This window comes from Engystomops pustulosus, chromosome 11 (genome assembly GCF_040894005.1).
Source record: "Engystomops pustulosus chromosome 11, aEngPut4.maternal, whole genome shotgun sequence".
Classification (NCBI taxonomy): domain Eukaryota; kingdom Metazoa; phylum Chordata; class Amphibia; order Anura; family Leptodactylidae; genus Engystomops; species Engystomops pustulosus.
The window spans coordinates 55,511,829-55,535,976 of NC_092421.1; the positions used below are offsets into that span (position 1 = coordinate 55,511,829).

Genomic DNA, 24,148 nt, shown 5'->3' on the forward strand with positions numbered 1-24,148 from the left:
TATTCTAAAATGTATGACTTTGTGCTGATAATATACTTTGTATAAGATGCAATACATTTCTATTCACTGCCAGCAAACAGAAATCTTTAAACTAGGGGCCACATCTGTATGTGATGGACGTACTGGAATGTAGGTATGAAATATAACTGAGATCTGCACAAAACCCAGGAATGGGTGACTCCTATATAAGGGGCTGAGCAGTATACAGAGGCTGGGGCTGTATATAGAAGAGCTGCCTTATATAAACATCTCGTTTCCCCAGTGATTAATGGGCTTTCGGCTTAAAGGTGATGGAGGTTTAGAGAGTCATTATAGGGAAGGATGTTCCACTTGGTCACTTTCCCTCATTTAGGTTTTTCTGATGCTGTTTTGTTGCCCCCAGGCAGTGACATGTGATCTGTGATCTGTGAGGTGTGAATTGTTGTGTAACCTAATCCAGCCAACCAGTCATGTGGATATAGGGAGACAGAGATCTATGCGTCGTGGATGTTTGTTCTGGATTATTAAGCATTTCAGGTTATACTTTGTGGTAAGTCTTAACCTGTTAAAGCATCTATCCAGTGGAATTAAAATATATTAATATCAGTACAAAATATGGGGCCGAACATAAAGAAAAGGAGAGCTAGGCCACTCCTCCATAAACAAAAAACAACCAATCATATGACACACGGCTCTACTAGTGATTGGCTAGGAAAGCTGGAAGGTGTGGACCTGGGCAGTAGCGGAAACAGAGCAGTGCTAGGATTGGTGAAAGGCAGTCTCTCCTACCCCTGCACTTCCTGTGGGCGAGAAAGGTTGTGCTCATTGTAACCATCTGTGAATCTGCAGCACTCGGGAGCTCCGGTAACACCCCCAGAGCCCTGCAGGCTCATTAGCATAATCATAAAAGTTTATTTTAGAAGGAGGGAGGCCATGGATTACAAATATAAGTAGATTAACACAGTCACGGGGTTTGGATCTATGAGTAAGTGTCCCTGGTTTATAATGATGAATTTTGATGGTCAATTTTCTTAAAGGGTTTTGCCTCTCCTGATGTGAATATATTAGTTATTACTTGTATTCACAACATACAACTATAATATTAAAATTTTTATTATAATGTACAATGTCTTCGGTCATTCCTTCTAGCACCAATGTTTCCTGTATACAAGAGTAATGGTTACTTTCCAGGAGGAATTACAAAGTAACGGAATGAGTAAACATGCTATTTGATGAGTTACATTGTAGCCATTTGATGAGTAATCCAAATATTCCATAGAACGGACAAGTCAAGTATTATACCGGCCCTATAATATGTATAAGTCCCCAAATAGTAGTGCCTGCCACAGTGTCTCTAATATAGAGGAGACTTCTTGGGGGGCCGCACACATTAATGGCCTCTTCACCAACGCTTTAGATGTCTCTTCCAAGGACATTTTACAGCTGGACCTTGCTATCCGATCTCGGATCACCTGCCCTCCCCCGTCATTGCGTGTTACTAAAACCGACGTGTCTACAATTGACATGAAAACTTCCCATTGCATTTTACGTGTCCGCTGAATGCTAAGCCCTAAATTAAGCGCTGGGTTATTTAAAGCTGCTACCATTGACGTTCACAAGTAAATACATAAATATGAAGATATCAACCACCCTACACATTATATACTGCCATATAGAGTCCCGGTATCTCAGCACTTTGTTGTGTGCCGCCATATGGTACGCAGGCCTATTGATGCTTCATATATTGCTTTGTGTGCTGTGTGATGACACCCTAAAGCTTCTACATGGCGGTAATACTGTTCTGTGTATTAGGCCTTAGCCTGGATGACATGAAACAATAGTTTTGTTCTTGCTTTCACCGCAGCTCTTAAAACCGATGTCAATGTCTGCAGCTTTGCCGCTGTTTTTCCACCCTGAATGCTTGTTGTATCCAGTAGTGACGGCGCCACATTGCTATTATTTCACCCGCCAGATACAGGCACCATGACGAACGAGTGAGATCTATTATTTCCATACTCCTTGTACCCTGCCCCAAAGAATTTGTCATGGTGGGGGCTGGGACCGTCTCCCACCTCCTAATAATGGCAGTGGTCTTGGTAATAATAATTGTCCATTTTGTCTCCTCTACGAGCAAGTCCGTCTCTGTTTATACCTCCATTACATTTTGACTGTATGAACAGAAGCACTTGCTGCACTATTCTTGCTGTGCAATATAATATTGAAGTGTGAACAGAGACTTACACTATCCTATGCAGTGTCCTAGCTAATCTATTCTTTGCTCCATTATGTAGGCTCTGAAATAGGGGCATTAGGCTCCAGGGTGTTTAAACATTTGCCATTGGACACCCAGAAGTAGAAAATTAAAGAGATTACATTATATCCAGTAGATACATGGATTACCAAGATGTCTTCAGTCTATGATGGAAAGAGCATCCTGAGGATATAGATACAATGTAGACACACATCCCACTAGGGAAAGAGGAGGAGGGTTTAGGGTTATCCATTGTAGCACAGGGCAGCCAGTACCTTGGTTCTGTTGGGTATGTTTTATATTCTTTTGCTATTTCTCCATTCCTTCTGTTATTTCTAAGTTACACGTTGGCACATAACATTCAAATTAGACTGGAATCATATTTGGGCCCTTTTCCATGAGAAACGGCTAGAGCTGGTCTGTTTTTAGACGTGTTATTTGTATTACAGAGGGTCACGGGTACATTTACATGCCCATTTTAGGTGCAGATTTTCCTAGTGCTACAAAATATGCAAAGCGGAGAAGTATAACAGGAGAGCTGTCCTGCTTCATGAAAGTATCTTAAAGGGGCTGTGTACAGAGGATAACAAGCTGATTGGAAGGACCCCCACCAATCAGGAGAGTGAGTTACCCAGTAATCTGGAGATCGGGAGGGAGGTGATCATGTTCTCGGTAATAGGTGGAGCGTCAGGATGAGAACGAGTACTCCTGCTCCATACACTGTCGATGTGAGTGCAGGAGGTAGCTGAAATTTCCATCACTCATATACAATTAAATGGAAGGGCAGGATGCATGCTCATCCCGCCATCCCACCAATTAGTGAGAATGGGACCCCTGTTCTCCCGATTGCTGTGGATCCTGAGTGGTGGAGGTTCTTTTCTTGTTATTGGAAGTTGGGCCTCCACCGATAGGTGATAACTTGAAATAGTAGTAAAAAATAGATGGTTTGGGGCGGCAGCCCAGTGCCCAAGTCTTCAGAGAGGCCAATGGACATCCAAACCACCCAACAAATTTTATACTGAGAAACACCTTCACCTATGAAATCTGCATAACTCTGTTCATGCTCGCAATACACATGTACACAAGACATTTCAGGACCTATTGAAGGTTGTCCAAAGGTCCTGAAAGCAGGCAGAAGGGACTCATCCTCCACTCTCCAAGAATCTTGATTCTACTACCATATGTAGGAAGTAAATTTCCAAATTTTTAGGAACAATAATGTTCATATAGCCCAAGGCCCATGGCCCTCTTAATCCACCCCTGGGAACTTGTAATGTTGGGAAAGCCCTTTAAAAATGAAGAGCCCTTTGAGAGAATAATAATAATAATTCTTTATTTATATAGCATTATATAGATTACGCAGCGCTGCACAAAGCATGTCAAATTGGTCCCTGTCCCCATGGGGCTCACAATCTAAATACCCGGAGGAAACCCACGCAAACATGGAGAGAACATACAAACTCTTTGCAAATGTTGACCTGGGTGGGATTAGAACCCAGGACCCCAGAGCTGCAAGGCAGAAGTGCTACTCACTCAGCCACCATGCTGCAAAACATTGCTAGATTAGCATAGTAGCATTTGACATGTGGGTATAGTAGTTGTCACTAGGGTCTAGTAGTAGTTCTTGTAGGATCCTTCGATAACAAAACATTTGGTCTGGGAATGCAGATTTGCGACATTTTTGACAAGTGTATCCTGACTCCTACATTGAGACAATATGTGTCAGGAGTAATAAATGTTGGATTCAAGCAGTTGTCTTCAGAAGTGTTAGAGCTATTAAGACTCATGGACCCGCCTGGTTGTACTGTGTGTGATGCCCAAATGGCATTATTATCACACATGCTACTTGTTTGCTTGTTGACCTCCCGCAAATGTATGTGACGGGAGTCTGTGAAAGTGCGTAAACAGGACAGTGCTAAGGAGTGGGAGGGTGTGAATGAGGGGCTCCACAGGGTGCAGGACTGTCTACAAATACCTGAGCACCCAGAGTGGTCTCTTATTCCTAAATCTGGTCTAAGTGACCTCATTATTATAGCAGCCTGTTACACATATGTAGAGATCTATGGGGTGTTGTAGACAGAGATGTTATCTCTCTGTGTATCCAGCTGGGCTGTGAGTCGGATACGGGCCATAAGGCTGTTTTGAGACCTTTGACCTGTGCCGAAGGTTTGTTTTGAAGGTTTATATACAATAGGATGTTTGCAAAAAAGAAAAACCACAGACATCCCATATGAGTTTATATCACTATTCACACCAGACATGGGTTATTGCATACAGAATTGACCACCAGAGATTGATAGATAAAATTATATGAGTGTCAAAGTTTGTTATGTTCCCAAGACGGATCATAGAAAATGGAGCAATTTGGATGTGCATTGATAATAAAAATATGAATATAAATATATATCATTCATATAGGCTCTGTATGCCTCCACTACCATTGCTTCATTCACATGGTGGGCACAGGACTCCCCATTCCTCTTATCATTGTGGTTCCAGTGGTGGAACTGGCGGTAGGTGATATTGGGGTATATGGGGGTGTGGAGAAACCTTTTAATGGGGTATTCTTATTTAAAAAAAATGTTTGCATATCCATCAATTTTCTATAACTGTTTAATGGGGCACATTTTTGTCTCCATTTGCTTACAGTAGTAGACCATATGGGCGATTCGAGTGGCAGCCCTGAGCCTACTGCCGCCTAACAAGTTTGATACTGCCCTATAGAGATAATAGAGAGGGACCTCCAGACAAAAAATGTTTATACATGTGTTCCGACTCACACACATATATACAAGCGTCTTTATCCACCCCTGGTTGGTGAAGACCACTGGTGGTCCTTACCATAACCATATCTTTAAAGAAGCCTCTTATAAGAGGGGGATCATCACTAAAAGGACCCACAAAATCGTTTTTTTTAATATATTTGTGAGAGTACTTGCTGCAAAAGTAAGTCTTGTTATGACACAAAAGTTTGGATCCAGCTGGGCGTTGGGGGAAGGCTAGAGATATTCTCTTGTTGCCCAGTTCTTGTTTAGGAAGGAAACACAAGGAGAATGGCAACACTGTAGGAAATGATAAAGCAGGAAGCACAAGGTGAGCATGACCATAGCACATCACAATTTCTTCCTCCTACCCTCTTCTATGACGTCTGGAACTGTTGACTATTTTTGCCGAGAACATCACAAAGCGCATTACTAATTTATAAGTGATTTCCCCTGCCGGGTCGGAGGCTTTGTAGCTGCTAATCGGCTAATGGGAGTGCAGATGTTATCCTGGATGCTTAGCGCACCTGTAACAACACGTGTGAATGATGCCCATTGTTCTGTACAACAGATGGAAAGAAAAATAGATGGAAATTAGACATGATCCAGACCCGCTCCTATTACATCTGACTGTATTGCATATTCAGGGTTTTCTGTTTTGGAAGAGTCTCAACTGTTTTGAATCCAAAATCAAACCCTATAGAATGTTTCAAACGTTACACAACTCGATACATTACACTAGTACTTCTACACATATATGTGCTTTCCTATGACATACCTAGTCATTAGGTTAATTAGTGGTAATTAGAGCATAAGGTATGAATTGTCAAATTAGCACTCTACTGGAAAATGTCTTCATCTCCCAGAGGTAATATTCCCCAGAAGGTCCTATGGGAAAAGCGCCAGCAGGGCACCACCATATGGGTAATGCAGGCATCCTCATAACGTCACTTAGCATTATCCTCCAAATGGTTCTGGATCGTAAATGACAGGTGAACGGCTGATGTAAGCGCATGGATTTCCATTTATTAAGAGAAGAATTTCACTGACTAATGCATTGCAAGTGCTACATTATCATACAAATGTCTAGTAGTTTTGGCTAAAGTCTCTTCCCAGCTGTATGGTTTAAAAGGCATATTGTAAGTCAAGTAATACATAGACGGGATTTGGAAGAACCTTCTACATTTAGTGTTCATAGAAAATTAGAGGGATAGAAAGTTATGTTATATTAGAAATTTAAATAATCCCTGCTATGACATGAGTCGCCTATATCTTTATCTGAGCTTATATGCGAACGATTGATAAGGACTTTGCATATAACATCATGAAAGTGGATGTATTGTCAGAAAATCCTCTAATGTTCAAATCAACTTTTTAGGTAAACATATCTATTAATGGCTATTAGCAAAGATTAATATTTAACAATGGCACAAATGGGAAGCACCATTTTAAACCTTTAATATCCCAGCGTATCTGGCTCCCCTCCCTGTAAGATGCGTAAATTATTCCAATGATAAACGGCGTTCTCCTTTTTTTAATAATGTCTCTTTGGTTGCCCATAGAGAACTATACAGAATCTATTAAAAATATTTTACACTTTGATGCACTTATGAAAAAATTAATCCATTTAAACTACAAATGATAATAATAATATACGGTGGCAGCAATGTTATACAGTAGGAGTAGTTGAGCAGATTTTTACAGTGTCCTGTCTTCAGGCAGCATGTTATAGAGCAGGAGGTGATGGGCAGATTGTACATAGATTGTCCTCTCTACCGGCAGCGTGTTATAGATCAAGAGGTGATGAGCAGATTGTATATGGGCTCCCTAGGAGCAGTATGATATGAAGCAGGAGGCAATGAGCAGATTGTACAGTGTCCTACATGTGGGTAGCAAGTCACAGAGAAGAAGAAGCAGAGCAGATTGTTCATAGTGCCCTATCTACATGCATAATGTTATAGAACAATCTGCTCAGCTCCTCCTGCTCTATAACATTATGCATGTAGATTGGGCACTATGAACAATCTGCCCTGCTTCTTCTTCTCTGTGACTTGCTACCCACATGTAGGACACTGTACAATCTGCTCAGCACCTCCTGATCCAATACATACTGCTCCTAGGGAGACCATATACAATGTGCTCATCACCCCTTCTCTATAACACGCTGCTGGTAGAGAGGACAATCTATGTAAAATCTAAAGACATCTTGTTATAGAGTAGGAGGGGCTCAGCAGATTTTACATAGTGTCCCATCTGCGGGCAGTATGTTATAGAGTAGGAGGAGCTGAGCAGATTGTTTTTAGTATCCTTTCTAAAGGCACCTTGTTATAGAGCAGGATGGGCAGAGTGACTAGTTATTTGATATTTGGAAAGGATGCTGTACATACTTTTTCCTAATAACCGCTTAGTAAATAGATATGTTGGTGTAAACTCCCTTCTAATGACATGCTTGTAGAGCAGAATAAGAGCATTGTTGTAACAACCAGAACAAGGCAGCCGTCCTAGACTAGACTTTGGATTACTATGCACTCACTTGTTTGTTTTGCCCCAGGTCCGGTGCCTAGTTTGTGATATTTGACCTTGCCATAGAGGTGAGAACAGAAGAGAAGAATGGCTCAGTTGCCCTTGGAGCGGGTCGGCAGGTGTTTGCTATCAAAAGTTCAGTGTTATTTCTCAGTTCACTGTCATTGGCAGCAAAGGTTTTCATTAGCACAAGGCAAGGGCCTGGTGTCTAGTGTTTCCACAAATGTGAGCTAGTCACGCAAGGCGTCTTGAACTCCTGGCAACATTCGAAAAGAGAGTAACAAATGAAAAGGAGGTAAAGAAATCCTTATTCAAAGCTGCGGTGAGGTCAGAAGAAGCGGGGAGTCTGTAGACATGAAAGTGGAGAAGTCGGAGGGGGATTAGTGAGGGAATCTGATAGAGAAGTAAGGGCTGCACAAGTATGTTTATGGAGAAGGTTCACAGCCAACAAGAAGAGGCGAGATAGAACTGGATTTGGATAGTACTGATACAACCTGATACGTTCCAGCTTTCCAGGAAGTGGACAGATCTACCATATCATTCCCACATATATCAACATCTCCCATGTTCTCACATACTAGATCTTGTTGACTTTGGGCTCTGTTAGTGATTATAGAATAGGACTTCAGTTATGGAGAGGTCATGTATGCCCAGAGGTCGGTAAACTTATCCATCTACTAGCGGCCTTAGGCTTTGTGACATTTTACCGATCAAAGCTCGTGTACAGTCCTAGTAATAGCCACGCTCAAAACAATGAGGGTTTGTTCACATTTGACTTCTGTGACCTGGAATAAATAACACGTTTCTACTTGTAAATTTATGCATTGAGTGACGGATCCTAGACATCAGGTGATGAGAGACGAAACGCAGCAGGAGCGTGACAATTTTTTTAACTAAAAATGCTTAAAGGACATCTACCACCAGGATGAAAGACTGTATGTAAATGAGCCTGAGGGCTAATCTATGGAGCATGGAGCCCCTCAGGCTCATTTGCATACAGTATTTCATCCTGGCGTTTTATGCCTTTTAAACGTGACCCTGAACCAGTGTTGAACCATTGCTCCCGCCACCTATTTACCCCATAAAAAGACCCAAAAAGCTACAAAATTGTGTTGTCTTCTTCTACATCTGTGGGGTCCATTATTGTGGTCCATACAGATCTCTGATGGACCAGTCTGATCCAGCCCCGGGTGATTTGAAGAACCTCTAAAGATAAAACACAATTATTTTTAATAGGAAACCTTATAAATAAACCTAGCCTGAAGAAGGCAGTGCCATATCCTCTGAAACACCGCTTTCATACTGGTCATATATGGTATTATCCATAAAAGCTGGTTGAATCGAATTTTACATGACTGCTGCCTCTACTTACTATTGGAAATTCATTATTGTTCCTGTACCTAAAATAGATTCCGACATGAAGGCTTTTAGACCAATTTTTTTGGGCCGTTTTCCAACTCGTCCGACAAAGGGGTGTGACCCTGCATATGGGGCGTGGCTTTTTGAGAAAGGGTGTGGCATATGTAAATTAGTCCGTGCGCCAAATAATTAAGGAGGGTGCACCAAAATGTGGCGCACAGTTTTATACTTGCTAAATCCAGGTCTAAATGTAGAACTCTACAGTCTTATGCTGCAACAAATTAATTATCACAGTGATGAATCTGGTGCAGCCCTAGACTAGTGGTAACCAGCTTTGCACTGTTTGCGCCTGAGACACATTAATAAATTCCCCCCACTGATTTTTGGTTGATAAAATATATGATTCAGTAGCATTTTCCTAACTAATGGAGGCAGTCCTACTATCTATTACCTTAAAGGACATCTACCACCAGGATGAAAGGTTGTAAACCAAGCACACAGACATACTGGTGTGTGCCCCCTCTGGATCCACTCTTATTTTTGCTTCTTATGTCCTGGTCTTTACAAAAAAGGCAATTATGCAAATTGAGCTTGAGGGGCTCCAGGCTCCATTAACACCTGTGGAGCCTGGAGCCTCTCAGACTCATTTGCATAATTTTAAACCCTTTTTATCTTCAAAACAATGGCATAGGAAAATTAAGGAACAGTTGATCTTGCCACAGGGGACACACACCAGTATGTCATTGTGCTTGGTTTACAGTCCTTCATCCTGGTGGTAGATGTCCTTTAATGCCCTTCTTTTTTACAATGCTTCCAATTTTTTTTTTCTATTAGGAAGAGGATCAAAACCTTGGATGCCCAATGTGGTCAATTCAGGGTATAGTAGATGCTGAACTACAATACCCAACATATTCCATACCCTCCATCACATTGAGGATTTTCACTTGCACAACAGCTGGAAAGTCACCAGTTATGTAATATATTATTGTTTCTTTTTATATGGACATTTTTAGACCATTTCATAAATCTTTCATCCTAAGATAATTTCTCTGCTCAGATATTTCCATTTACTTTGGCTCTCGTAGCAAATGTATAGTCTGGTAAATAGGATATTTCTGGAAATCCATTTTTTCCTGTTTGGTTAAGAGATTTATAGAGGTGTCTGACTGCGGATCTACAGTTCAAATTCCTCTATTTTTATTGTAACCTTTTTGAAGAGCGATAACATTTTTTGTAAAACTTGAATCATCACTAATGCCAAATATGGTTAGATGTGTTGTACTACAAATTCTATACATGTCAAGAAGCACATAGGTTGTGATTTATCACACAGCGGTGTTCCAGCACCGGCATATGATGGATCTCGCGCCCCTCAGTGCCGGCGGATACATCGGGAGTCCTAAACCGGTGGTGTAGTTTTGCACAGAAACCATCCCAACATTCAAGGTGCATTTCGCACCATACTTTGTTACACACGCGTTTCACACACTGGAGATACAGGGTATGAAATTAGGGTATTATTGCGGTTGTGGAGTCATGCGCAGTAGTGGGTACTGATATCTGTAACATGCGGTCAGACTATATTGGTATTGTTGTATGTTGGATATTTGCTAAATTTTAATATGACTTCTACATTTGTATGCTGTTGACTTGTATGTAATTTCCGTGTATAGATGGCCAGTAAGTAATATGATCGGACTCCTGGTATAGTTCCTCTCACTCCCCAAATTGGCTCACACTTCCGTTTGTTGTTTTCTTTGTTTTCATATCTATTCCTTTTTTCTTACAACAAATTTATACTATACATTTATATTTTGTGCGTTTCTAGAAGGCACATTATCGGACTATACCTACCTTAACTAAGACCTGATGCCTTGATTTCCATTTACACACTTATTTCACCTGCCCTGACCTCAGCCTGTAACCTAGACTATACTCCTGATTATCCATCCATGCTATGCACTAGTATCTCTTGTCTCAGTCAGCTATCACCAACACCGGACCTACCACCAAGAGGTAGTAACCTTGCGGTGTCCCTTCAGTAGAACCTTGATCACTCACAGATTTAAAGGGTTAAAATAATCTGTAATATTGAGGGTTACCCTGTAAAGAAAATCCATTTTGGGGAATACTGAGTTGATGTAGTGGGAATGGATCCTCCATCTGTGGATTTGTGGATATGACCTATCCTGCATTACACAGACAAATAATTTGATTGGCTGCTGTGTAATACCAAATTTCTCCTATGGTGGCGCTGCAAGAAAATAGGACACTGCCACGCTTCTCCACAGATTATAGCATAAGTTCCCAGAAGGGGAAAACACTATTTTTACAGGAATAGATTGTCCAAAACCAAGAACTGTTATAAGACCTTTACTTGAGTATCATTTTACTATATAACCCGCTTCATCCCTTCACCTTACTAATTTTGGAGTATTCACATTACCATTGGTAACGTAGCACATAAAATATGTCTTCTAGATAACGGTCTCTCTGTTTGCTTTATGATAAAATACAATTGTGTTCCCAGCAAAACAAAAAGTTGAAGCTAATTGAGATACGTCTCCTCTACAACACAACTTTGCTAACTTAGTTTGCTACTTTACTGTAATAAGAGTAACATTGTTTTAGGGCTTTGATCTGCGTCTTGGAAAGTGGAAAAATAACACAGAGCCAAAGGAATGTAGGGAGAGATGGTGTCCAGCCATGTGAAACGGAGCTTAGTGGTTATCTGTTGTAGACTCCTCCGAGACTGTGAATACTTTGCTATGAGAGCAGAAATAGGCAAAAATATATAAAAATATTCATTCTTTATTTTTCTCTGTCTTGTTTTAGGTTGCATATGTAGACCTACATCCACCAATTACACACACAATGGCTGCGGTGCAGACTCTTCCCCTGTCCATTGACCAGAACCCCGAAGTCAACATTTCCCAAGACCAGCCAAGCTCAAGGTCACCAGACTCTGAGAACACTATGGGAAGTGTGAGCAGTCTAATCTCTGGAAGACCTTATCATGACAAGCAATGCAAGGCCTCCGAATTTAGCAACAAGTGCCGTAAACCTGCCAGCATGCCAAACTTTTTTAAGCAACAGGATGGACTACTGAAAAGTAACTATAATTCCCAGGACCCGCTTTTTAACGGACTTCCTACAAAGAAACCTTGTGCTGCTACCTCTGGGAGTAATGGAAATTATACCTATGTCAATGAGGACTTTAAGGAGGAGTGGCATGAAGCCAGAGCTCCCAATAGCCCTTTCAGTGATGTGGATGATGTGCGGGAAGACAGGACCCTCAATGGGAACATAAGAGGACCTCCACCCAAACTTATTCCGGTTTCTGGCAAACTAGAAAAGGTAACTTTTTATTCAACTACCCAAAAAGTTGTGTATTTTTGTAAGACGTTTACTTGACTATGCCAGTACTACATAATACAATGGAGTATTATTGGTTCTCCTATGTATTTATCAAAAAAAAGACCTTAAATATATTAAGTACTTATAACCCTCATCCTCCAGGCCATGTAAGTTCACTGAATGATCTAGTAATATGCTAGAGCCTCTTGTTGTCCTCTATGGACATATAGTTTATTCACGGTCCTACCCACTTGGTCTCTGCCAAGTTAAATATACAGATGTTACCACCTTTAGGAAGTTGCTGTGGTCTTAAAGGGTGTTGCCCTCGAGTCTTTTGCTTTTTACGGAGAGTCTTTCCGAAGACAAGTCTAAAAACTGTACTGTAGGATTTGATCCAACGGTAAACAGAAGACTTTATTTGCCAGAAGCTCTATTTTTATTTCATAATGACTAACCTCTCCCGAAATATATACAAGAACTTGCAAGGTAACTCGGGCCAAATAAACTTTGTCAGTTTCCTATCCAGTAAGTTTTGAAAAATATACAACTAGAAGACTACCTAAAATGAACCTATAATATGGATGGGATTGACCTGGATTAGATGGTTGGTTTACCAACATGAGAGCAGCTGCCAGACATTGGGGTTGTCCTGTTGGGATAAGCTTTTTAGATTACACAACATATTCATATGTTAAGTACGGTAATATACAATGAAACCTCTGAGATGACCACCCAAAATTGCCTTGAAAAAAGGTCTTTGCGGAGAGATGATCAGTATGTGCAAAATCTAGTGGAACTTCTAGACTGGATAAAGAAGTTGCATTCATAAAGCGTGGAGAGGTTTTACTATATCAATCTGTACCAAGATTAATTGTTATAGGATAAGGGCTAACAATCTGATCAGTAGGGGTTAGACTGGGGGGATCCTAAAGGCAAGAAGATGGCAAAATCGGACCCATAGGTGTCAGGGAGGAAGATAGTATCAAACCAGGGCGTGTAAGACATCAAATATTTTATTCATGTAGAGGAGAATTTCTTTCGAGAAAGATTCCAGCACCAATCGTGAATGAAACACATATTTGTCCTGTTTTGATGCTTTATTCGTTTTGGCGACTATCTTGTTGGCTGGCTCCAGGTTTCACTAGGCCCCTGGTGGACCTCAGTGGACCCCATTGCAATAAAATCATGCACCTGGTTTATTATCCGAAACAGCCCCCTAGTTGTCATTTTATATACAGCTCCCTCACAGTTCATTTATATATAGCCCTCACATGATTATAATATATACAGCCTCCACATGGCTCTATTATATACAGGTTCCTCATAGGTTATATTATATACAGCCCCCTTATAGCTTACTTATATAAAGCCAATTATATACGGAAATCCAGTCGTGTGGGACCCCCCAGCATCTCTGGGCCCCAGCACTTGCTTGGGAATGCCTAGTGCTGGACCAAACCTGACTATATCGGTCTGATTAAGCTTTCTACGTGCTGTTTTCATCTGGATTAACTCAGTTCTTCTAAACCTCCACATAATTGGAACTGTGGATGACTGGGCCTCCTTTTATTTTACTGGCCAACTACCCTATGGGAGAGCCATCATCTATTTTTTTCTCCACTTCTTTGAGAACTGATCAGATCGCAAATTTATTGAGCGGCAGGTAGCGTATGCATCTTACTGCTCCATTCAGTCTTATGGGAGTGTCGTAAACTCTAGTAAATGTGAGCATCAGAGACGGACTTTGCACATGACAGGTTACATGCGCGTCCTTACACTCTATCAGTTAGTGACAACAAGACCCTCGTTCTTGTGGATCTACCAACGGTCAGATTGTTATCCCCTACCCCAGTGATGGCAAACCTTTTAGAGGCCGAGCGCCCAAACTACAATAAAGATCCGCTTATTTATCGCAAAGTGCCAACACAGAAATTTAATTTGTGATTTACACTCCCTTCTCTGTCAGGGCGCGTTCACACGTTCCGCTATCGTCGCGTTCATAACGTGACGCTAGCGCACAGTGGGCAGGGTTCGGGCCGATCGCATATGCGTTTCCCGGGAAACGCATGCGATTAATAACCCGATCGCATGCGTTTCTCTGGAAACGCATATGCGATCGCCCCAAACTCCACCCCCTGTATGCTAGCGTCGCGTTATGAACGCGGCGCTAGCGGAACGTGTGAACGCGCCCTCACAGTTTCCATTGATACCAGCACCCTGAGGACACCAATAAAGCAGAAAATAGTCCCAGGTAGAGCTGTCACTTTAAAATACCTGGGCTGTCTGGGACTGCAGGAAGATACCTAGAGTCCTCTCTGGTGATGGCCTGAGTGCCCACAGAAAGGGCTCTGAGTGCCACCTCTGGCACCAGTGCCATAGGTTAGCCATCACTGCCCTACCCTATTGGTACAACCCTTTTTAAGGCAATATCATGAGTTTAGTTGAATTATTCTTGGAAGTGGAAAGATTACTGGATGTATAATCTCCTTAAGTGGTATTATCTTTCTAGTGATGTAATATTTAGTTGTCGAATTTTAGACATAATGGTGTATTTATAGACCTTCCCCAGTCATATCATATTATCCAGTAAGGGATTACACACTCAGCTTTTACCTCCTTTTCCTGATTCATCCCTTCTTTATGGAATTCTAAGCTTTAACGAAACAAAATAGATAATTGAAATGGACTTTAATCTTATTTTGCTTTAAATGAAGTATAATCCTGTATTGCAGGAACGGTCATATAAAGACTACACATCAAAAAATATACAGCGGAATGCTGCTATCTATTTTCCAAGTCTCTTATATAGTAGATGTTGGAACATTGGAATGCTTGTCAGTTTTCCAAAAAAAAAACATTTTTCAAGATGTGGTTAGCATAGGATGTCTTAAAGGAAATATCCATGGTCTTGTACCTATTGTATTGTGCTTTTTCTTACAGAATATCGAGAAGACCTTGATAAAACCAACAGCTTTCAAACCAGTGGTGCCCAAAAAACGGAACTCTTCTTTACAATATCTTGTCCAAAGAAATGGAGGCCCTAGCCTATCTGACAGCCAAGGCAGTCTGAATCTTCTCTTCAATGGAAACTCAGTGGGGACGAATGACAAGCACAATGTGATGAGCTGCAGAAACGGTTCCATCTCTGGAACAATGTCAGACTCTGGCCGGAACTCTCTGTCTAGTCTTCCTACTTATAGCACGGGTTGTAGTCAGCAGCTAGAACCAGTCAGCATCTCCATGAGTCATATTAATCTGGATAATCACAGTAACATAAATGGTTTTTCTGAGCGAGCGTCACGAGCGCGGACACGTCCTTCAAACTCTGACAGTGGACGCTCCTCTTCCAGTAAGAGCACCGGGTCTTTAAGTGGAAGAGGGAACCAATCGTCCGATAGTGGCTCATGTGATAGGTCACCCATCATCAACGAAGAGATCCTTATCAGAGAACTGGAGGAGAAACTCAAAGACCGAGAGATGGAACTACAGCATCTGAAAGAAAATCTAGATGAGAATGAAGCAGCCATTTGTCAGGTTGGGAATTAAAACATTGCAACCATTGACCTTTGTATTCTTCTACTTCAACTGATGCAGGAGATATATGTATGTTTAGTCCCCAAAACTGGATATCATCTTGTTCTTGATATTAATCAGAGTTATCTAAGCTCTAAGTATGACAAATACATGTACAAAACAGAATAGGTGTGTAGAAAGTACAACCATGGGTCTCCAAAAGGTTATATAAAAATGTTTTGCCCCCCTAACCTTTGCACAGGTCACATTCCTAGAGAATTGCCCTTTAGACCTCTGCAAACATCTCTGTACTTCTGCGCCTACAGTCCTTGTAGATGCTGTAAATTGTATTCCAAATTACCGTTCACAGCAGAACAGGAAAAAATGGCCTTCCCCATAGTCATGTACAGAAAGTTGAATGCACATAAAAATATAGGTAATATTTGCCACTGTAACCTTTGCCCAGTTCACATGCCTAGAGAAGTCCCTTTTAGACCTCTGCAAACATCTCTGTACTTCTGCGCCTACAGTCCTTGTAGATGCTGTAAATTGTATTCCAAATTACCGTTCACAGCAGAACAGGAAAAAATGGCCTTCCCCATAGTCATGTACAGAAAGTTGAATGCACATAAAAATATAGGTAATATTTGCCACTGTAACCTTTGCCCAGTTCACATGCCTAGAGAAGTCCCTTTTAGACCTCTGTAAACATCTCTGGACTTCTGTGCCTACAGTCCATGTAGATGCTGTAAAGTGTATTCCAAATTACCGTTCACAGCAGATCAGGAAAAAATGGGTTCCCCCATTGTCATGTGCAAAAAATTTTATAAACTTAAAAATATAACTTCCTATTACTTCCTTTAAGTAATCTTGAAACTGTCCAAAAACTAGTGCCAACAAAAACTTTTATAAGTCTATTTATTAATTTAGAGAATTTAGTGTCTTTTATTAGCTGTTTTATATGACACCTTGGTGCCAAACATGACACCTGTTGTTTTACCTGTTCAGTCCGTTCTCCTCAGTATGACTTCAGCACATTTGGTATTTATACACAGCTGGTGTGGTGTAAAATATTAACTAGGATAATCGGGAGGTAACGGTTCACATGCTAATTTTATACACTTGATCCCTTTCTAGGTTTACGAAGAAAAACAAAAACGATGTGAGCAGGAAATGGAGGAGCTCCGTCAGAGCTGTGCCCTCAAGATGAAGCAGGCTTCCCAGAAGGCACAGCGGATGCAGCAGGTTCTGCAGCTCCAGATCTTCCAGCTGCAGCAGGAGAAGAAAAAACTTCAGGAGGATTTCTCACAACTTCTTCAGGAGAGGGAACTGCTGGAGAAGCGCTGCGCCTCATTTGAGAGGGAACAAACAGAACTTGGACCTCGGTTAGAAGAGACAAAATGGGAGGTAGGATAAACACAGCTAGTGCTTAAGACTTGTATTATGCTTTAGAATTCTCCAAGATTTAGAAAGTGGCAATTTTTTATTTTATTGTGTTTTATGGTTGGTCTTTGTACATTAACTCCTATAACCGACTAGATCTTCTAGAACTGGCTGAAAGCAGTATTGCTACTTAGACTTTTGTTGCATATCCATAAAGGTTTTAAATATACAATACCACCTCTAGGACCTGCACCTTCCTTAATAACTAGGGTCTCACAATTGCACTTGATAAAGCAGATGCTGGTGGCCAGGGTCGGCATTAGGGGGCAGCAAGCTGGGCATTTGCCCAGGGCCCCCTGTCTTAAAGGGGCCCCCTGCATGTGGAGTTTTGTAGGCAGAGGATGTATTGTTCTTTTAATGAATCCCTGGGTGAAGATGCTTATCATCTTTCTCCTGTCTTTTTATCTATCATCTATCTGTCTACTTATCTTTGTTATTCAGTTATTTTTGTATATCTATTTATCTATCTATATCCTATCTATTATTTAACCACTGATCAATCTCTCTTCTACTGTATCTATCTCTCATGTCTATCTTCTATCATCTATCTTGTTATTTATATATTATTCTTTATATGTTACTTTATATTTCTGCATCTATAAATCTATATATCATTTATCTATAAATCTATTCTCTTTATTTCCCATCATCCTTCCCCTATAGCCCCATATTACACATTGTCTTACCATACTACTGCTTGTATACTACAAAGTGTTATAATTGTGCAGGGCTAAGTGTTCATAAAATAGTTTTATTTTAGGGCCCCATTTTAGTTTTGGTTTAGTTTTTATCTAAAACCACCCTGCTTGTGGCCACACACTTCACTAGCTACTTTGAATAGAATTGAATGGCAGTAAATAGTTAGGAACTAGACATTATCAGGTCTGATCTATCATACATTTACAGAACTTCGCAACAATTGAGCATAGTCCTTGTCCCTATGGATTTGCTACTTTGACAAGGAAAACCTTGAACCTCTATAAATTTACCAGTTTTAGTCTACATGGTTAGATGTGGATCTAACCATCTGGACTGAAACTGGTAAATTTATGTCAGACATTTATGGCATTATGCAGTTTGAGAAATCCTTCCAGATATAGTAAAAAGTGAAACATTTCAGAGTTTCAGTTAATTTCATAATGTACAAACTAGTACGACCAATGATGGCAGTGCGGGATCCATTACATGATGGACAATGGGGCTGATGGCAGAGCACATTGGGGCACATGTATCATAGTTTTGTCTCTCTTTGGTGCATTTTTGAGACATTTGGCAACTCTTTTTTTGTGCCTTATGTATGATCATGTCTTTTTACTTGTGATACATGTTCAGTTTTTCCTTTCCTAGCAGGCGCAAATTTTGGCTTCTTTTTGAATCTTATTGGGGCAGATTTATCAAGCTGTCTGAAAGTCAGAATATTTCCAGTTGCCTATGGCAACCAATCACAGCTCCCCTTGAAAATATTCATGAGCACTGGTGAAATGAAAGCTGAGCTGTGATTAGTTGCCATGGGCAACTAGAAATATTCTGACTTTCAGACAGCGTGATAAATCTGCCCCATTGTTGCAAATGTCTCAAATCCACATTGACTAAATTTGGGATTTGAGGCTGTGCTAGTCACACCCCAGGGAGATGATGACATATGAGGCTGCAGTCACACGTTGCATTTTGATTGCATTTTGAAACCTATTACAACAGCTGAGGAGAGGTGATTTGCCTAATTACATTACTGTTAACATTTGCATTCACAAAACGCATAGTAAATGCAATGTAAACACATGCGTTAACGTCACGTTTATATTGCGTTTTGTAAAGGCAAATGTTAACAGTAATGTAATAAGGCAAATCACCTCTCCTCAGCTGTTGTTATTGGTTTCAAAATGCAATTAAAGCACAATTAAAACGTTACATGTGACCTCACCCTTAGAATTAACCAATTAATTGAAAAAATTTTTTTAAAAAAACAGGTGCAGATTTGCGGCTAAAAAGTTGCAAAAATAAGCCAAAAAAGTGATACATAAGTGAAAAGTTGCACACAGAACATCTGGGAAACAATGATACATAAGGCACACTGCACAAGGTGCAGCCAAGGTGTACCTGAAAAGTCTCAAAAAAGTTGCAAATACGACAAAAGATGAGACAAAAAATGAGACAATTTGCCTGGCAGAAATAATGATATATGTCCCCCATTTACTGACTATAGTGGGTAACATTGCTGTTTTTATTTCATTTTGAGTTATTGTAACGGGGAGAGAGGTGAAAACCACCCTAATTTTAAAAAAATGCCGAATTCTGCAGCTGGAGATCACCAGGTTCCAATGATAGCGTGTGGTGATTGACCTTCTGATTCTCGGAAGCTCCATCAGAAGACAGAAATATCGAAAACCAATGTTGCTTCAACAATCAGATGCAATTTTTCTTAGAAAAAATGTGTTTCCTAAAATGATGTAAATTGTTTAGAACTAAATCTACTGAAATATATAGAACCGAAGCGTGTGTTTCAAAGCTTACATGTTCATTTTTCTGTTTTAGGTTTGTCAGAAATCTGGTGAAATTTCTCTACTCAAACAGCAGCTGAAAGATGCCCAGGCTGAGCTTACTCAGAAATCGAATGAAATACTTCTACTCCGTTCTCAACTGAGAGACACACGATCTGACCTCCAGATTAGCGAGGAGCAAGTTCAGGAACTTCAGGATACTGCTCATACAAAGACACTGGAGCTAGAGGTGTGCGAGAATGAACTGCAGCGCAAGAAGAATGAAGCCGAGCTGCTACGGGAGAAGGCCAGTAAGCTGGATCAAGAGGTGGCTAGCCTTCGAGAAGCAGCTGTAGCCAGCCTACGACATGGACTATGCCGCTGCTTCGAGAAAGAAGATCCATTCTTGCTTTATGAAAGCGACGAGGCCAAAGCACAGCGACAAAATTCTGACAACATGCAGAGCTTAAAGCAGTACATGGAGAGGTTACGGGAGGCTTTGGTGAGTGAACGCAGAAGAAACCAAGAACAGTTTGAGAATTTTGAGGAAGAGCGACGCATATGGCAAGAAGAAAAAGAGAAGGTGATCCGATATCAAAAGCAGTTGCAACACAACTACATCCAGATGTACCAACAAAACCGGGAGCTGGAGAGAGAAATAAAACAGCTCTCTCTGGAACTGGAGGCAAGGGAACTTGACGAATTTGACTTACACGGTGCAGAGATTCAGTTTGAGGAAATCACAGCCACAGAAATTTAAAGCCAATAAAGTACCACTTATGCCTTTTATGTTTTGGACATTCCAGCGGTTGGTGTTGCCAAAAAAGCAACTTTTCCACGCTGTTGCATTTGTTTTATAAAATATATCTTGCTTTTGTATTGACTCCAACATCTGATTGACAGGACATCATGTGTGAATAGATGTCTAAAATGTCTAATATGAGTTTATATTTGCATCTGATGTGTTTCTAAGGAGCCATATCTACCCTCTCAGGCAAAGATCACCTTGCCTAATGGACCAAAGCAATGTCGTTGGGCAGAAACGTTAATGATCCATTACGTTCCGTTCTCAGGACAGCCATCTTGTTCTGGTCACCTCAGTGTTACAAAGATGCAGGAGATAAGGATCCCAGGAAGTGACTTCAAGCAAAATAAGCTTCCATTGGATATCTGTAGTTTTATTTAATAGCGCTGCAACCTGTTTTCATTCTCTTTCTCTATATTGTCTCGTATTTTTTTAATGTTTTTTCTCACGTGTAACAGTCGCCATTTGGTAAAGGGCATTGTCGGATGACGAAATACATGTCTGATTTCTTCCAAAAACCGCACCACACCATGACCATGGGTAGGTGTAAGGCTCAGCTGTAAAGAGATGAATGTTGTAATACCACATACTACCCATGGTCAGGAAAGGAGCTGTTTTCGGAAGAAAGCAGACATGTTTTTTAACCTCCGGACAACCCTTTCAAGTTTTTATTTTCCATTAACAATGTGGCAGGATTAGTTCACCTCTTGTAAATAATGTAAGATAAGATATTTTGTTTCCCAAAGCGAAATGAACTGGTTTTGTAAACTATGACTAGCACCTTCTTCTCTATCTCTTCCTGTTTGACAAATATAGCCGCTTTCAATCTCAGGTAGGCAAATTGCTAGAGCACAATCATAACAGACTTCAGATAATACCATTTGCAATAGTAAGACTGTTCCTTCTCTTGGTTCTCAGAGGGCCTATAGCTTACTCCAATACAAGCCATAAATTGCAGCTCCCCTGCCTGCTAAGAGAGTTTTAGGATCTTATGCTATTTTTATGACTCCTCCCTCAGCTTAGCTCTTCTTATTACAATGGCATTTAACTTTTTACTGATGGATGGATGTGCACTACCACAAGTAGAACGCCTACATTTTTACTTACACCTAGGTTTACACATTGGTATTGTCACCAATTCTAAATAGACCTAAAATATTTGAAACCAGTAACCATTGGAGTCCTGGAGTGGACCAATATCTGATTAGGAGTCAAAGTTGAGGAGATGAGTAACTTCTCACCTTTTGACTCCTGTTCTGCTAGATAAACAAGCCCCCGTTGATGACCAAGTTGCATGGTTTATAGAAGTGTACCGGGGGGGGGGGGGCACACATATCTGTAACAGGTGGTAACCTACAGAAGCAATTTTGTATCTTCTCCACTGTTGTCATTAGAAGCTCTACAAAGGGTGAATGAGAATGGTAGGATTGATTTTTCAGGGATAGATAGTGTGACCATAATGTGTTTCAATGTGCAGTCCACATAATAGATCTCCTTTATTCTTTGGCTCAGTATGATCACAGAGATGCCAAGTATATATAGTCTTGTTCTATCTTAATATATAAAAAAATAAAAACTTTGCAAATCGCTAATTTAATTTCAATTTTTGGGTTTGTCTGTAGCAACCAATAAGCTAACTGCACAATTGATCTAAAGTAGTTTACGGTTTAGACAATATTGAGGATAAAAGTGTTGAGTCCCCTGATCCTGGGAGTCCTAAGCAATTGCTTTGGTTGTATTTTGGTTAAATCTGCCCCTGCTTATCATTAAAGATGATATTAACCCTATTTACGATTTTAAAAGATTCCCTCAGAAAATTTAGTTGAGTGGCAGTTCAAGTTGATTGGTGACCATCATTTGAGTTCCTCTGGCTGTTCTAGACTATACAATATGTTGGTTGCAGGAAACATGAAAGTAACTCCACATCATCAAATTTTAATATATTCAAAAGATTAGTATGAAAGTTATGCGCATGATCTACATAATTGAGAAGTAGTCTTAGGTGGAGACATTGAAAATGGAGCTCATCTTTGAAGATTGCAAGTAGAGATGAGCAGACCCGACATTCCAGTTTGGCTCAGCCCGAACACATTGCTGGATTGGCGGCTTAACGGCTGTCTGGCAAATTGACGCCTCTTAACAACTAGCCATGACTATGATTGGCCAGGGGTGTCCCTGATCTGCCCATCTCTAATAGCAATATGTGATAACTCACTCACCGCCACAACTCACTCACCAAAATATCCTAACTCGCCTCTTTCAAGATGGTGTATTTATTGCCGTATAGTAGAACAATGGTCAGCTGCCAGATACCTGAAGCAGCGATCATTCCCTAGATGTTAGAATTTTTATATGTTGATATCTGCCTAAACCTTGTTTTGAGTTTTCCACTACAGACGTATCGAACCACCCACATACAGTACATGCAAGCCCCAGTTACAGAATTATAAGCTTGTCTTCTCAAGTCCACCCAACAGTATAACCCTACAGTGCCGATTGACAAAAGCCTGAATGCCATTGTAATTATTAGGCAAATGATAGGGAGAGAACCAACTCTCAAAGACATATGTGTATTAAAGCCAATACAAAGACTTATTCCCATACTTTATGGGTTAATTGTTTGTGAGCCTAATAATAAAACCTGGTGATGTCCAGAAATGTATTCACGTCTCCTGTCATCCATTCCTTTACATTATATCTAGAAATTGTTCATTAAATCCTACCTTTTATTATATATATAATTTAATATTATTATAGGTAACAGCTTCAAGTGGTAGTTTGCCCATTGTAAACCACCCCCTGTCTTGCTGAGTGGTATGGTCCAGCTATTAGGACCCCAATGATCAGGAGGGTCTTGTCTGTATTCGCCAGCTATTTCTCGCTCTTCCCTTCTTTCCATATAGGGAATGATTCCGACCCTGTTGAATACAGAACCTCACAGTCAAAGGACACTGGTGAAATTCTGACATAACTTATGGGTCAATTTGGCTTTTTTCTTCTTTCGGGGGAAATGGTTATGGGTTTTGCCTTTCAGCAGCTGAAGACAACCAGTAGATTGTTACCCCTCTGCCATTGTTCGTTGATGTGTCATTTTCTTGTGGTGACATGTAATGCTGATCACTATTCTGCTGGGGATGTATTCCACCTTCAATAGCGTAACACGTCTGTGATTCATTACTATGTCTGTCTTACATCAGTAGTGTGATTATCCCCCGGGGAGTCTATGCTTACTGGAGTAAGCTCTTTCGGGTTATGGAATCATTGATCTGCAGTTGTACGCACACGCCAGTAGAAAATGAACACGATGAGGTAATGGTTGTGAGGTCACGTGGTAATGGTCTAAGGTGAATGTTTTAGAGGGATGTCAGCATTTCAGAATTGGATAGATGCCTTGGCTGAGTAGTGTCTTCTTATAAAAGATGCTTCTAGACTTGACCTGCAACCTCTAAGAAGAAGCAATATGCTTCACTGCAGGAATTGTAGCTATAAGTAAATGTATTTCTAGTTCTTAGGTCCTTATTTGTCATCTTCGTAACTTTAACTGTAGCCGAAGCCTCAGGGTTGTTCCCATCGTAGATCCTTAAGACCTGTCATCCGGTTCTTAAAAATGTTGGGTTGTCATAAGAACCAGGATTAACAATAAATCTTAAAGGGGTATTCCAGGAATATGAACATCTGA

General features: G+C 40.6%; 1 protein-coding gene across 2 annotated transcripts in view; it reads left to right on the forward strand.

Moving 5' to 3' along the window:
- The window catches only part of LZTS2 (leucine zipper tumor suppressor 2), a 92,626-nt gene extending 69,495 nt beyond the window's left edge, over positions 1-23,131 (forward strand). For both annotated transcript variants that reach the window (XM_072131150.1, XM_072131151.1), the window contains 4 exons: positions 11,710-12,231; positions 15,172-15,765; positions 16,882-17,151; positions 19,720-23,131. In XM_072131150.1, coding sequence (XP_071987251.1) covers positions 11,749-12,231; positions 15,172-15,765; positions 16,882-17,151; positions 19,720-20,424 — 2,052 coding nt within the window. In that variant the 5' untranslated portion in view covers positions 11,710-11,748 and the 3' untranslated portion in view covers positions 20,425-23,131. The remainder of the gene's footprint in view (positions 1-11,709; positions 12,232-15,171; positions 15,766-16,881; positions 17,152-19,719) is intronic.
- Positions 23,132-24,148: the final 1,017 nt, after the last annotated feature.